General features: G+C 39.9%; 1 protein-coding gene across 1 annotated transcript; it reads right to left on the bottom strand.

Moving 5' to 3' along the window:
* Positions 1 to 4025: 4025 nt before the first annotated feature.
* Positions 4026 to 4658, bottom strand: LOC110931663 (protein ALP1-like). The gene has a single exon (XM_022175049.1). It carries the CDS (start codon positions 4656 to 4658, stop codon positions 4026 to 4028), a length of 633 nt encoding a protein of 210 aa, XP_022030741.1.
* Positions 4659 to 12779: the final 8121 nt, after the last annotated feature.

The following is a 12779-nucleotide window of genomic DNA, read 5'->3' as shown; positions in this document are numbered from 1 at the left end:
TTCCTAGAAATTCTTCATACTCATGCATTCTTTTACGAAAACGAGCAACTCCCTGAGGAAGCATGGCAGCAAGGTTGCAAGTACTCAAAATCATGCGGGACAGCATCATGTCATCATCCATCTCAGCAATGGTGTCATGAACTGAAGGAGGAGCAATATGGCTTAACACATCTTCACAAACAACAGCATCCTTAAAACTATCATCAACCTTCACTGACCAACCAGGCACATAAACCTCATCTGGATCAAACCCTTCAACGTCCCTGCTCGAAGACCCTTGAACAGGAGTAGCCATAACCTTCTTTGCCGGGGTCTTCTTCTTCCCATGAACAACCAACTTCTTTTCCTTCTCAGCACCCACTTCAACACCTTAATCTTCAGAAGCCTCAATATCATCACTCAACTCCACCGGTTCAGTAGAAGTGGATTGAGGAGCACCCTTGAGTAAACGGCGAGTAGATCGACGGGTTGAAGCCTTGGGAGCAACAGGTTTAGAAAAACCCTTAACATTAGAGACATTGACATACCCAGTACCCTCAAACCTTTGCTCAGCACCTTTAACTACAACATTTTCATCAGGGACAACTGGGACGTCCTCAAACGCAACATCAGAAGTATTGTCACTTTTGATGAAATCAAGTGCAGGCACGACTGCAAATAACCACAAAACAAAAAGCACATAAGACATAAATTAAGAAAACACAAAAGGAGCAAAAAAGAAAAATGCCTACCCGTGCCATTCCTCATTAGCACCGGATCCCGATTGGCCTTTTCTCACAATTTACTAACCCCTAACAGAACTAGCAAATGTTCAGGGAAGGGACGAACCCTTGAAGGGCACTCCCGAATGGCTTTAAGAAAAGCGTCATTCAAATCGGATAAAGAGTTTATGGGCTTACAGACTCTTATATATAATTTGGGAACGTTGTTGTGTTTGATTTAACATGCAGGATCAGTGAATTTAAAAATGTCATTTGCTCCATTTGTTTGGATTAATCATCACGGCCAACATACTTTTTGGCCAACATACTTTTTGTTGGTGCACTATTGGAGAATGAGAATTGATATAATTTTTTATGATTATTTCAAAATTTCTTAAAGTGAATGTTTAATAAGTATCATTTGACAATAGCTACTGCCTACTGATAAGGATAAAGCAATTGACAATGCAATCAAAAGAGTTTTTCCAAAAACTCTACATCAGTTTTGTTTTTGTTTATGATATTATAGACATGAGATTGAACATCTCTGACCACTTAGAGTTTGTTATTGTGATTTTCAAGAGTCATACAAGCAGTGGGTAAAGAGTAATACAACTAAAGAATTTGAAATGCCGACATTAAAGTGGTAGTTGAATAACAAAGATGTAAAACAAACACAAATCTTGAGCTAAAGCTTTCTTGAATGATTGTTCTATTTTACTATTTTTTATCGGCATGATATCAATTGGAATAAGCAAGAGCATTCATTCTTTTATATGTGAACTCAAAGACCATGTTGAAAGAGTTTGTAATCTAGTATGATAAAGTTGTTCAAAATTAAACAGTTGTCGAAGAAGACGAAGGCTTCAAGACCATGAACTTCAAGCCAATTCTTTCTTTTATGAGAGACAAAAGCAAGTTCATGTTGCACTAGAAAGCTCTTTGATGTATTCAAGATAGAATGGGCCTAAGCTACCTTCAAGCTAAGCGTGACGAGACAATAAGCAAGAGTTTACGAAGAAATTAAATATAAAGTTGGACAAACCCGTACTGATAAAGTATGATCAAGAATTGTTAACTTTCGAGTATCATCATATAAGATTTATATGTAGAAGTCACACATTCATGTGAAATGTTTGAAACAGTTGGAATGAATACCTTTTTGACATGGCAGGTCACAAAGATCAGATTGATCCGATGAGTTCTGAGCCATCTTCCTCCGGTGCTAGTCAAACTTTTTGGATAGATATTCATTGAGTTGAACTAATAAAAAGGATTTGCATGTTGTTGATTAATCTACCTAAAGTCATGATGTTGATCTGATTTTCTGGGTGGAGTTACGCTTGCTTTATCCATCCATGCATCCTTGAGCGACACATAGGATTAGGTGGAGCAATTTTTGGATGGACAAGAGCATACTCTTGTACAAAGGCGAAATCATTCAAGATTATACCTTATTATTTTTTTAACCCTCTCTAATGCATTGACTTATACACCATGCTTTATTGACTTGTACACCACTTTTATTTATAAAATTATTTTAATATTAGTAATTCAGTAAAATAACAAAAATATGAAATGTTTTAATTTTAAATATATTATACATTTAGTTTTTTTACACTATTTTTATTTTTTATACAATATTTTAGCTTATATAAATTATTATGCTTAACAACATATTTGTAAATAGTTTCATTTGATATGAGAAATAATTGTAAAAAATGGCGATAACATGGAAATATGAAGATTTGTAAGGTTCCTTGTAGGGGTGTAAAGAAGATGGTGTTTTCGGTCTTAACAGATTGACATAATGTTACTTTCTCAGTAATTTGGATTTAGAGTTTGATAATGTTAAAAGTAGGTGTTACATTTGTTTAGGTGGTACTTGTTTGAGTTTATTGGGCCATGTTGTCATGTTGGTGTTCTTTGTTTATAGTCTATTGTCTTTTGCTTTTTTAGCCCATAGTTTCTTTTATCACCTTTGGGTTTTTCTTCTTTTGGGTATATGTCGGAAAACTGTCCATTTTAGTTTTTACCCCCATAAATGTCTTTTTTTTACCAAAAAAAAAATGAATATCTATTTAATCATTTTTTCTAAGTTATAACTTCAATAGAAATATTCTAGGCGTAATTATCAAGTAATAATATTAATATTAACTTTGTTTGATTTTCTATATTTATATAATATAAATTAGAAACCACTTTGTGTAAGAGCATTCCCATCCAATCCATCATATGTAGTGTGTGGGGTTGTTAAAATGTAAAGAGTATAAAAAGTGGTTGTGAGTGGAGGAGAGAGAAAATATTACTGTTCATCTGTATATTTGAGGGGACACTGTTCACCCACTATAATTTTTTAATATATATTAAAAGTGGTTGTGAGTGAAGAGAGAGAAAAATGTAATATATATTGAAAAGGAGATAGAAAAAGTATTTGTTTTTAGTGGAAATATATTGATATAGGAGTTGTTTTTTTTGTGAAACGTATGTATATTTTTAGTGGATTGGATGTGAATGCTCTAATAGCCTTAGACTGGAGGATATGGAGAGTCTCATCCTCAAGGGGATGGGCCTCCACGTCACCGCCACGTAGGAGGGGCTTGAAGGGGATGGACCTAGGGGGTGGGGGATGAACCCCTTTATATATATGTATGTATGTATAGATGTGTGTGTGTGTGAGGAGAGAGGAGAGAGGCCCGTCGTGAACGTCGAGTGGGAGACAGTTGGGACTAGCCGAGCCTGAGGGGGGTAGTGTGGGGGACCGGCGCCGGGCCATGCCGGGCCTAAGCCGACCCCCATACCCTTTAGTCTAATAGGTTGTTGTATTATAAGCTTTAGTGGTTTTATCTGCATGATGTTGTTGTACATTTTGTTTAAACAGTTGTACTTTCATATTTGCTTCTTCTGTTTGACATGCTTCCCTTTGCGCGTCACGCAGCCTTTTTGTTTTGCAAATAATTTACCCGTGTCTGTGTATAAGGGTGGAAGGGGTGCTTCCCACGTGGGAAGTGGTAACCTCTCCACCTCAGCCAATCAACTTATGCCATCTTAACTCATCTATTTACTCTCTATTTTGCACTCAAACACTAGGGGTACTCCCCACTTCGGGAGTCCTTTTCGTTTTTTTTTCTTTCTAGAAATTATGGAATAAAAATAAATAAAACATATATTAAACAAAATAAATTACATTTAATTAAAAAAGACATTACATAAAATTCAAATAAAAAAATACACTAAAATAAAAACAAGACAATACATTAAAATAAAATAAATAAAATGACATTAAAACAAAAAAAAGACATTTTAAAACTAAAACCAATTTAATTATTCGTCGTCGGAATCCACCAAAAGGTAGGGTAAATCTATTTCTCCAAGATGCTCCATGAGATCATATTTTAGTCTCCAATGCGTAACTTTATCAATGGGCTTGTTAAAAACAGTATCATCAAAAACCAGCTCGACTGGATGATCCCGAATGTGTACCGGTGCTATCGCATTTTCGTCGTCTTTTAGAATCATGTTATGTATAATAATGCACGTGTATATGACATGCCTAATCTTTTTTACACTCATAGCACGCATTGGTCGATTAAGTATACCCCACTTTGACTTTAAAACACCAAAATCACGTTCCACGTCTTTTCTTGCCGCCTCGTGTTGCCTCTTAAACTTCTTTCCGTTCGGAATGTGAGGATATGGAAATGATTTCACAAACACGGACCAAGTAGGGTAGATTCCATTGGTAAGATAATATCCACGCTTGTACAAGTGGTTGTTCACGTAAAATGGGCATTTTGGGGCGGTTCCATTTCTTTGAGTAAGAAATAACGGAGATTGTTGGAGCACATTGATGTCATTTTGTGAACCTGATGGACCATAAAAAGCATGCCAAATCCATAAATCTTGAGAGGCCACCGCTTCGAGCATAACTGTCGGGTACCTGTGATACCCTCTCATATATTGGCCCCACAACTTTGTTGGATACATTCTCCAAACAAAATGTGTACAATCAAGGCTACCCAACATCCCAGGAAAGTGATGTTTCTCCTCATGAGCTTGGTACAAAAGCGCAACGTCGTGGCTTGTTGGTCTACGTAAGAACTCAGAAGCGTATAAATTTATATAATATTAAAGACAAAGGTCGGTGGAAGACCTTTGTCTTTAAGTCCTTAACTTTTACAAAAATCATATTTAGCCCCTATATATTTATTTTCTTTCGATATTCATATATTACAATTGTAATTCCTATACTTTTACTTTTTAACCCCTATACTTTTAGTTCTTTCAATTCACTTTCAAACTAGGTAACTTAAGCATTCACTTTTAACTTTTGGTAATTGACAAATTTGATCTGCCAACTTTTTTTACTTAATAACTTAACGTCTCATTTATTTGAATTGCTTTTACGACTTTAGACCATATTGTCACACATTAATATACTTTTTTTTGATCAATGTCTAACCATATTATATGATTTTACACGATTGTCTAAAATATTGTTACATCTTTACACCGCAATGACGTTAATTTCACGAACGTACCGTGTGTAACAAGGTCAAAAACGTGTAATGTCACGTGCGGGCATCACATGTTAATTTCATCATTGTACATTGTAACCACAATGCTTATATAGGTTACACTGAATTTGATCGGATACATCAAACACGTGTTTTATGTGGTTAACGCATCACATAACATGTCGTCAGCTATAAACAACTAAGGTGCCGCCGACTTAACGCGTTGTGTATTGCAGTTTTAACGTACATGTCGTTTTAAAATTCACGTTTCAACGTAAATGACTCACGTTTTGACATAAACTTTTTTTTCAAGCGAGTCTGGTAAAAAAATCATACGTTTTCTACTTATTTTGTGTACGTTCGTAAACTGTATTTGAAAGCAAGTCGGGTCAAGTATACTGTGACAACCCTCAAAATCCCATGTATTCCGTACAATTCATTAATGATAATTAAAGTGCTTGACGACTGTGTGGAAATATTTAACTGCTCTCTGATTTCTGTGTTATATTCACATGTGCGCGTTAACATACTAGTAGTATGCAGAAAACCTGACTAAATAGTCCTGAATATTTTCCTATGTGTTAGGAATTAATTGGGTTACAAAAATATATGTATAAGACGCCTTACGGAATAATTAAACACTTAACGGAACAGTATCCGACCGAACTACTTGACATTACCCGGGACACCAAATATTTGTCAAACACATTATTTAATTATTGTTGGCTAGTCATGATCCCCGTTGGTCATAACACCCACTAAAACCTTATAACTAATATATTACATCAAGTTACTTACTTCTAACTTATCATTGCATTCTAGTCACAAATTTTGCAAATAAACCCCCCCCCCCCATTTAACCGAATTTTGTTGGTCTCCATGGACCCACACAATCATCCACCATTACCTCATATATTTTGGATAGATATTGTGGGATTGATTACTTGTTGAACTAGGCATATTATTTGGATAGATATTGTGGGATTGGTTACTTGTTGAACTAGGCATATTATTTGGATAGATATTGTGGGATTGGTAACTTGTTGAACTAGGCATATTATTTGGATAGATATTGTGGGATTGGTTAGTTGTTGAACTAGGCATATTATTTGAAAGAGGATTATATTTACAAGATCATTCATTTCATCTCTTACAACACTCAACCCTCACCTCACTCTCTCTCTCTCTCTCTCCTTTCGGTTCCACCACAACCGAATCCACTCCCCACCCTTTTCATCTTCATCTTCTTCCATTACAAATCCATTCAAAGCTTACAAGGTGAATCTATGGAGGTGGCAACTTGAAGGACGTTCTAAGGAGCTTGTTCTAGTCTTTTTCACCATCATATTCTCAATAGATTCTACCCTAGCTATAAGCTAGTAGTAAGCTCTCGTTTAACCCTTGATTATCTTACTTTTATGGCTAATATTTGTAGAATGATGTTTATTTCACAAGAACACTAAAAAGGGTTTAACCAAGAAGATGAAACATGATGCACTTGTGTTAGTATGAAGTTGTTTTGATATGTACTGAGTATTTGCTGATTTACTTGTTGATATTGATGTGGGATGTTGTTACGATCACTAAATATGATTAACGGGATCAACCGAACACAAACTAGTAAGCTAGAGACTAAAAACAACAATCTGTCCATACTTTATAGCCAACTTCAGTTGGTTGTAAACAGGTTATAAACTTAACGAAAGACCGATATTTTGAATCTAAAATATGTTATTATGAAATACGGTTCTAATGGCACCGGAATCGTAATTTTTGGACTCCGTTTACTATTTTTAAAGTGTTAATTTGTAACAGCAACTTAAGCTGAATTTTGACAGCAATAAATGGGTGTCATACTTTCAGTCATAACCTGAGTTTTGTGATGAACCGGACCATGAAATTTGTACAGTAGATGACAACCGATGCATATGTAATTACCCCACTGGAATTTCGTAAATCGGACACTCGATGAATTTTTTAATAAATTGTTCCGTGGACTGTGGTCAGAAATACACAAATCTGAGTTCAGTCCGGAACATGAATTTTTATAAAATATTGGTAATTAACCGCACCCCGATATTTTTACACAATAAAATATGGAACGTTTAAGACATCCTGTAAAAATATGGGAATTTTTGGAATAATTTAACTATTTTATTAAAATGTCCGAAAACAGCCGGTTTTGAATATAAATGCTGAATTGAGATAAGTTGTGAGTTGCGTGTCTAAATGTCGAGTATGCTATCCGTGAATGATCTAACATGTTATATATGTTATGTGCATTATCGTATGTTTGATTTTGAGTAGGGAATGGAGGGGAAACTTAGATGGGCATAAACCGTTAAAACGATGCATGTTGTGTGATAGATACGTGTAGGAACTTTGTGTTCTATTTGAAAGCCACTAAATGACTAACTGGTAATTATATTAGGACGCGATTGACCGACCTCGACTGTTAGCTATATTTGAGAATCTAACCGAGCAAACCAAGGTGAGTTCACACACTTTCTAAGGCATGGGATTCCCGGTGGTTTGGGAATGGGTTAAAGAATTAAAACAAAACCTACATATCCTCCTTGGGTAGGATATGTACGGCCATCCTCCTTGGGTAGGATGCCAATATTATTCCTGCGTATTCTCCTTGGGTAGAACTACGTACGTTCGTCCTCCTTGGGTAGGACAACAACCTTAATAACTTACTAGACAAAACTCTATCATAAGTCCCTCATTTTATATCGACTTAATCGCCGAGGCCAATGGCGAGCGGGTCATTAGTTAATAGCGCTATTAGGTTTAACAAACCTCACACCGTGCCAGTCGGATGGGTGTGACAGATTGGTATCAGAGCCATTGGTGAACTTGGTTTTAAAAAGGGAAAAGTTTTTGATAAAACCAAACTATAACCGGTACAGTGCTCAACGATCCACAACGACGCTTCGCTCCACGTGCAAGACTCGACACCATAGGTGGTATGATTTATGTTATATTGTCGGTTAGATAGTTTACACTGTGCATTAGTTAACGTGATAATTGCTATTTGAACCTTGTGTGCTTACTCTCTTATGTCGCCCCACACTTACGCACGTTGCGATACCTTTCTTACCTGTGTTCCCCTCGATGTGAAGATCATGAGTGGGCATCTCAACATGACCCAGGGTCAGCTGACGACCTTGATTAACGAACGGATTGCTGAAGCCTTAGCAACCCAATCAGGGAGTCAACCCATGCACACCCAATCCACATGGGCACCTTCAGGGCGTTCTTGGAGTGTAAACCTCCCACTTTCGATGGCACTGGAGGGACAATCGACCTTCTACACTGGATCCGAAGAATCGAATATACGTTCGAAGAAAGTGAAAGTCCTGCTGGCAAACGAGTAGAGTACGCTACTGTCATGTTGCAAGGGAAAGCGTATTCTTGGTGGAACGCACAAGTTCAGATGCTCGGTTTGCCAGACGCGAATGCCACCCTCTGGAGCGACTTCAAGGATTGGATTAAGGAAGAATTCTGCCACCTGGACGACATTCTGGAACTGGAAATAGAGTATTATGGTTTGAAGATGGAAGGATCAGAAATTGAGGCGTACACAAAGAGGCCCAATGACTTGGCTGCCTTATGTCCTAACATGTCACAACCCATATCTAGGCGAATCAAGCTATACCTCAGAGGCTTAGTCCCGGAAATCCAAGGGTCTGTGAGTGCGGCCAACCTTCCCATAATCCAGCAAGTCGTTCATTTGGCGCACCAACTCACCGATCAGGCGGTGGAAGAGGGCAAGTTGCCCAAGCGTAGCTCTTCCAATGCAAATGCTCTAATGAGTAACAAGTATATTTGGGGTGAGTACCAAGGTGAGGGTCCTAGCTCTATACGATGGGAACCGCACAGGAAACTCGGGCTGAACTACCAAAATCAGGGGGGATACCTAGGGAATAAACCGAGATGCCGCAAGTGCCAACGGCACCACAGCGGGTCATGTGCGGAATCGTGTTGTCATCGGTACAAGAAGTTGGGACATATGGCTAGAGACTGTAGGAGCCCATATCCTGCAAACCGGAACCAACGGCAACACCATCAGGGTAATGAGAGATGTTACCAGTGCGGTGCTGAGAGTCACTTCAAGAGGAACTGTCCGCAGATGAGACAGAATCATGAAAACAGCGGCAACCAGGGCAACGGGAACAATAACAGAGACAATAAGGATAACCGCAGGACTAGTAAGCATGAGCTTCTGAATGGACAAGAGGAAGAAGGAAACAACCTCAACGTTGTGGCAGGTAAGTTCTATTTTAGTTAATTCGGGTACAGATATGTGTCCCTAAGAGTCAGTCAGGTGCTTAAGCGTACCCCATTACCCTTAAAACATCAAACATGTTATAGAACTAGCTAATGGTGAAAGTCTTAAGGGCACACACGTAGTTAAGGGTTGTAACCCCGTCTTAGCTGGTCAGACCCTCTTTATCGACCTCATTCCTATGGTTCTAGGTAGTTTTGACGTTGTCATTGGGATGGATTGGTTATCTCGACACCAAGCGGAGATTATTTGCAAGGAGAAAACCGTCCGTATCCCTCGTTCTGATAAAGAACCCCTCGTGATTTGTGGCGACAAGAGTGGTGCTGTTGTAGGCATCCTCTCTTTCCTTCAGGCCCAGAAGTGTTTGCGAAAGGGGCACACCGCTATTCTAACCCTCGTCTCTGATACATCCGTGGGAGAAAAGAAGATTGAAGACATTCCTATTGTACGCGACTTTCCAGAGGTATTTCCTGAGGAATTACCTGGTCTTCTGCCTCATCACCAAGTCGAGTTTCAAATTAAGCTAGCTCCTAGAGCAGCACCAGCAGCTCGAGCACCACATCGTCTAGCTCCATCAGAACTCGAAGAACTATTTACGCAACTACAAGAACTCTTGGAAAAGGGATTCATACATCCTAGCTCTTCGCCTTGGGGAGCTCCAGTGTTATTCATGAAGAAGAAAGACGGTACCTTCAGAATGTGTATTGACTAATCGTGAACTTAACAAGGTGACCATGAAGAACCGTTATCCTCTCCCACGCATTGATGACCTATTCGACCAGTTGCAAGGGTCGAGTTTCTACTCCAAGATTGATTTGAGATCGGGATACCATCAGCTGAGAGTCCGAGATGAGGACGTCTCCAAAACAGCATTCAGAACTCGTTACGGCCATTACGAGTTTCTGGTTATGCCATTCGGGCTGACGAATGCACCAGCGGTCTTCATGGATCTCATGAACCGAGTGTGCAAGCCTTACCTGGATAAGTTCGTTATTGTGTTCATCGACGATATCCTGATCTATTCTAAGAGTCAGGAGGAACACAAGCAACATCTGAGGCTTATTCTGGAACTTCTTCGAAAACAGCAGTTGTATGCCAAGTTTTCGAAATGTGACTTCTGGCTTTGCGAAGTTCACTTTCTAGGCCATGTGGTAAACAAGGGTGGGATTCATGTTGATCCATCCAAGGTTGACTCGATCAAGAACTGGCCTGCACCCCACACACCAACAGAAATCCGCCAATTCTTGGGTTTGGCAGGATATTACAGAAGGTTTATCAAAGATTTCTCCAAGATTGCACAACCTCTCACTTCACTGACTCAGAAAGGTGTCACCTATCGTCGGGGTAATGCACAGGAGTCCGCATTTCAGCACTTAAAAGATAGACTTTGTAGCGCACCTATCCTCTCATTGCCCAAAGGCATAGGTGATTTTGTGGTTTACTGCGACGCTTCCATCCAAGGACTTGGTTGTGTGTTGATGCAACGTGACAAGGTCATTGCCTACGCATCGCGCTAACTTAAGGTTCACGAAAGGAACTACACTACGCACGACCTGGAATTGGGAGCAGTTGTGTTCGCGCTTAAGATATGGAGATATTACCTGTACGGTACCAAGTGCACCATTTACACCGATCACAGGAGACTCGAGCATATCTTCAAGCAAAAGGAATTGAATATGCGACAACGCCGACGGGTAGAGCTCTTGAATGATTACGAATGCGCAATCAACTATCATCCGGGCAAAGCCAATGTTGTGGTCGATGCTCTCAGCCGAAAGGATACTATACCTAAGCGTGTACGTGCGTTACATCTTACCATCCAATCCAACCTTCCCGCTCAGATTCGCAATGCTCAGGTCGAAGCATTGAAGGCAGAGAACATCAGGGCTGAGTCCTTACGAGGATCGAGGCAACGACTAGAACAAAAAGAAAACGACGCCTACTATGTTAACGGACGCATCTGGGTTCCGCCGTATGGAGACTTACGCGAGCTTGTGATGGATGAAGCACATAAGTCTCGTTATTCAATACATCCTGGTTCGGATAAGATATACCACGATCTAAAGACTACATACTGGTGGCCTGGTATGAAAGCCAGCATAGCGACCTACGTCAGTAAATGCTTGACTTGTGCTAGAGTCAAGGTCGAATACCAGAAACCATCAGGCCCACTTCAACAACCAGAGATCCCAAAATGGAAATGGGAGCAAATATCCATGGATTTCGTTACTGGCCTGCCCAGATCTCAACGCGGAAATGATACCATTTGGGTGATCGTGGATCGACTGACCAAGTCTGCACATTTTCTGCCTATCAAAGAAACGGATAAGGTTTCTACTCTAGCAGACATCTACTTAAAAGAAGTGGTATCAAGGCACGGAGTGCCGACCTCCATCATTTCTGATTGTGACGCTCGTTTTACCTCTGAAGTGTGGCAAGCTATGCATAAGTCTTTTGGCTCACGTTTAGATATGAGCACCGCTTATCATCCACAGACAGATGGGCAATCTGAACGCACCATCCAGACTTTTGAATACATGCTTAGGGCATGTGTAATCGATTTTGGTAACGGCTGGGAAAAGCATCTCCTGTTAGTGGAGTTTTCATATAACAACAGCTACCACACCAGCATCCAGGCCGCTCCATTCGAGGCATTGTATGGATGGAAGTGCCGATCACCTCTTTGTTGGGCAGGAGTTGGTGACAGTCAAATCACTGGTCCAGAACTCGTAGTAGATACAACAGAAAATATTGCTCAGATACGACAGCGAATGGCGGCAGCTCGTGACCGTCAGAAAAGCTATGCCGATAAGCGAAGAAAACCACTCGAGTTCCAGGTTGGGGATCGAGTGCTGCTCAAGGTCTCACCTTGGAAAGGTGTAGTCCGATTTGGCAAACGGGGCAAGCTCAACCCGCGTTATGTCGGACCGTTCGAGATCATTGAGAGAATTGGCAAAGTCGCTTACACGCTGAACCTACCTGAAGAACTCAGTGGAGTTCACAACGTATTCCACGTGTCGAATCTGAAGAAGTGTCTGTCAGATGAGACCCTCATAGTTCCTCTCAAAGAGCTCACAATCGACGACAAGCTGCGATTCGTTGAGGAACCAGTAGAGATTACGGATCAAGACGTTAAGATTCTCAAGCACACCAGAATACCTCTCGTTCGAGTTCGTTGGAATGCTCGTCGTGGCCCAGAGTATACCTGGGAACGAGAAGACCAAATGAAACTCAAGTATCCCCAGCTGTATAAGAAAAGTGCAACCACTA

The sequence above is a fragment of the Helianthus annuus genome, chromosome 3 (assembly GCF_002127325.2).
Source record: "Helianthus annuus cultivar XRQ/B chromosome 3, HanXRQr2.0-SUNRISE, whole genome shotgun sequence".
NCBI lineage: Eukaryota > Viridiplantae > Streptophyta > Magnoliopsida > Asterales > Asteraceae > Helianthus > Helianthus annuus.
This window is presented reverse-complemented; position numbering and strand designations above follow the sequence as displayed.

Coding starts and splice junctions, on each gene's coding strand:
- LOC110931663 (XM_022175049.1), bottom strand. CDS start 4,658: ATGAGAGGGTATCACAGGTACCCGACAGTTATGCTCGAAGCGGTGGCC.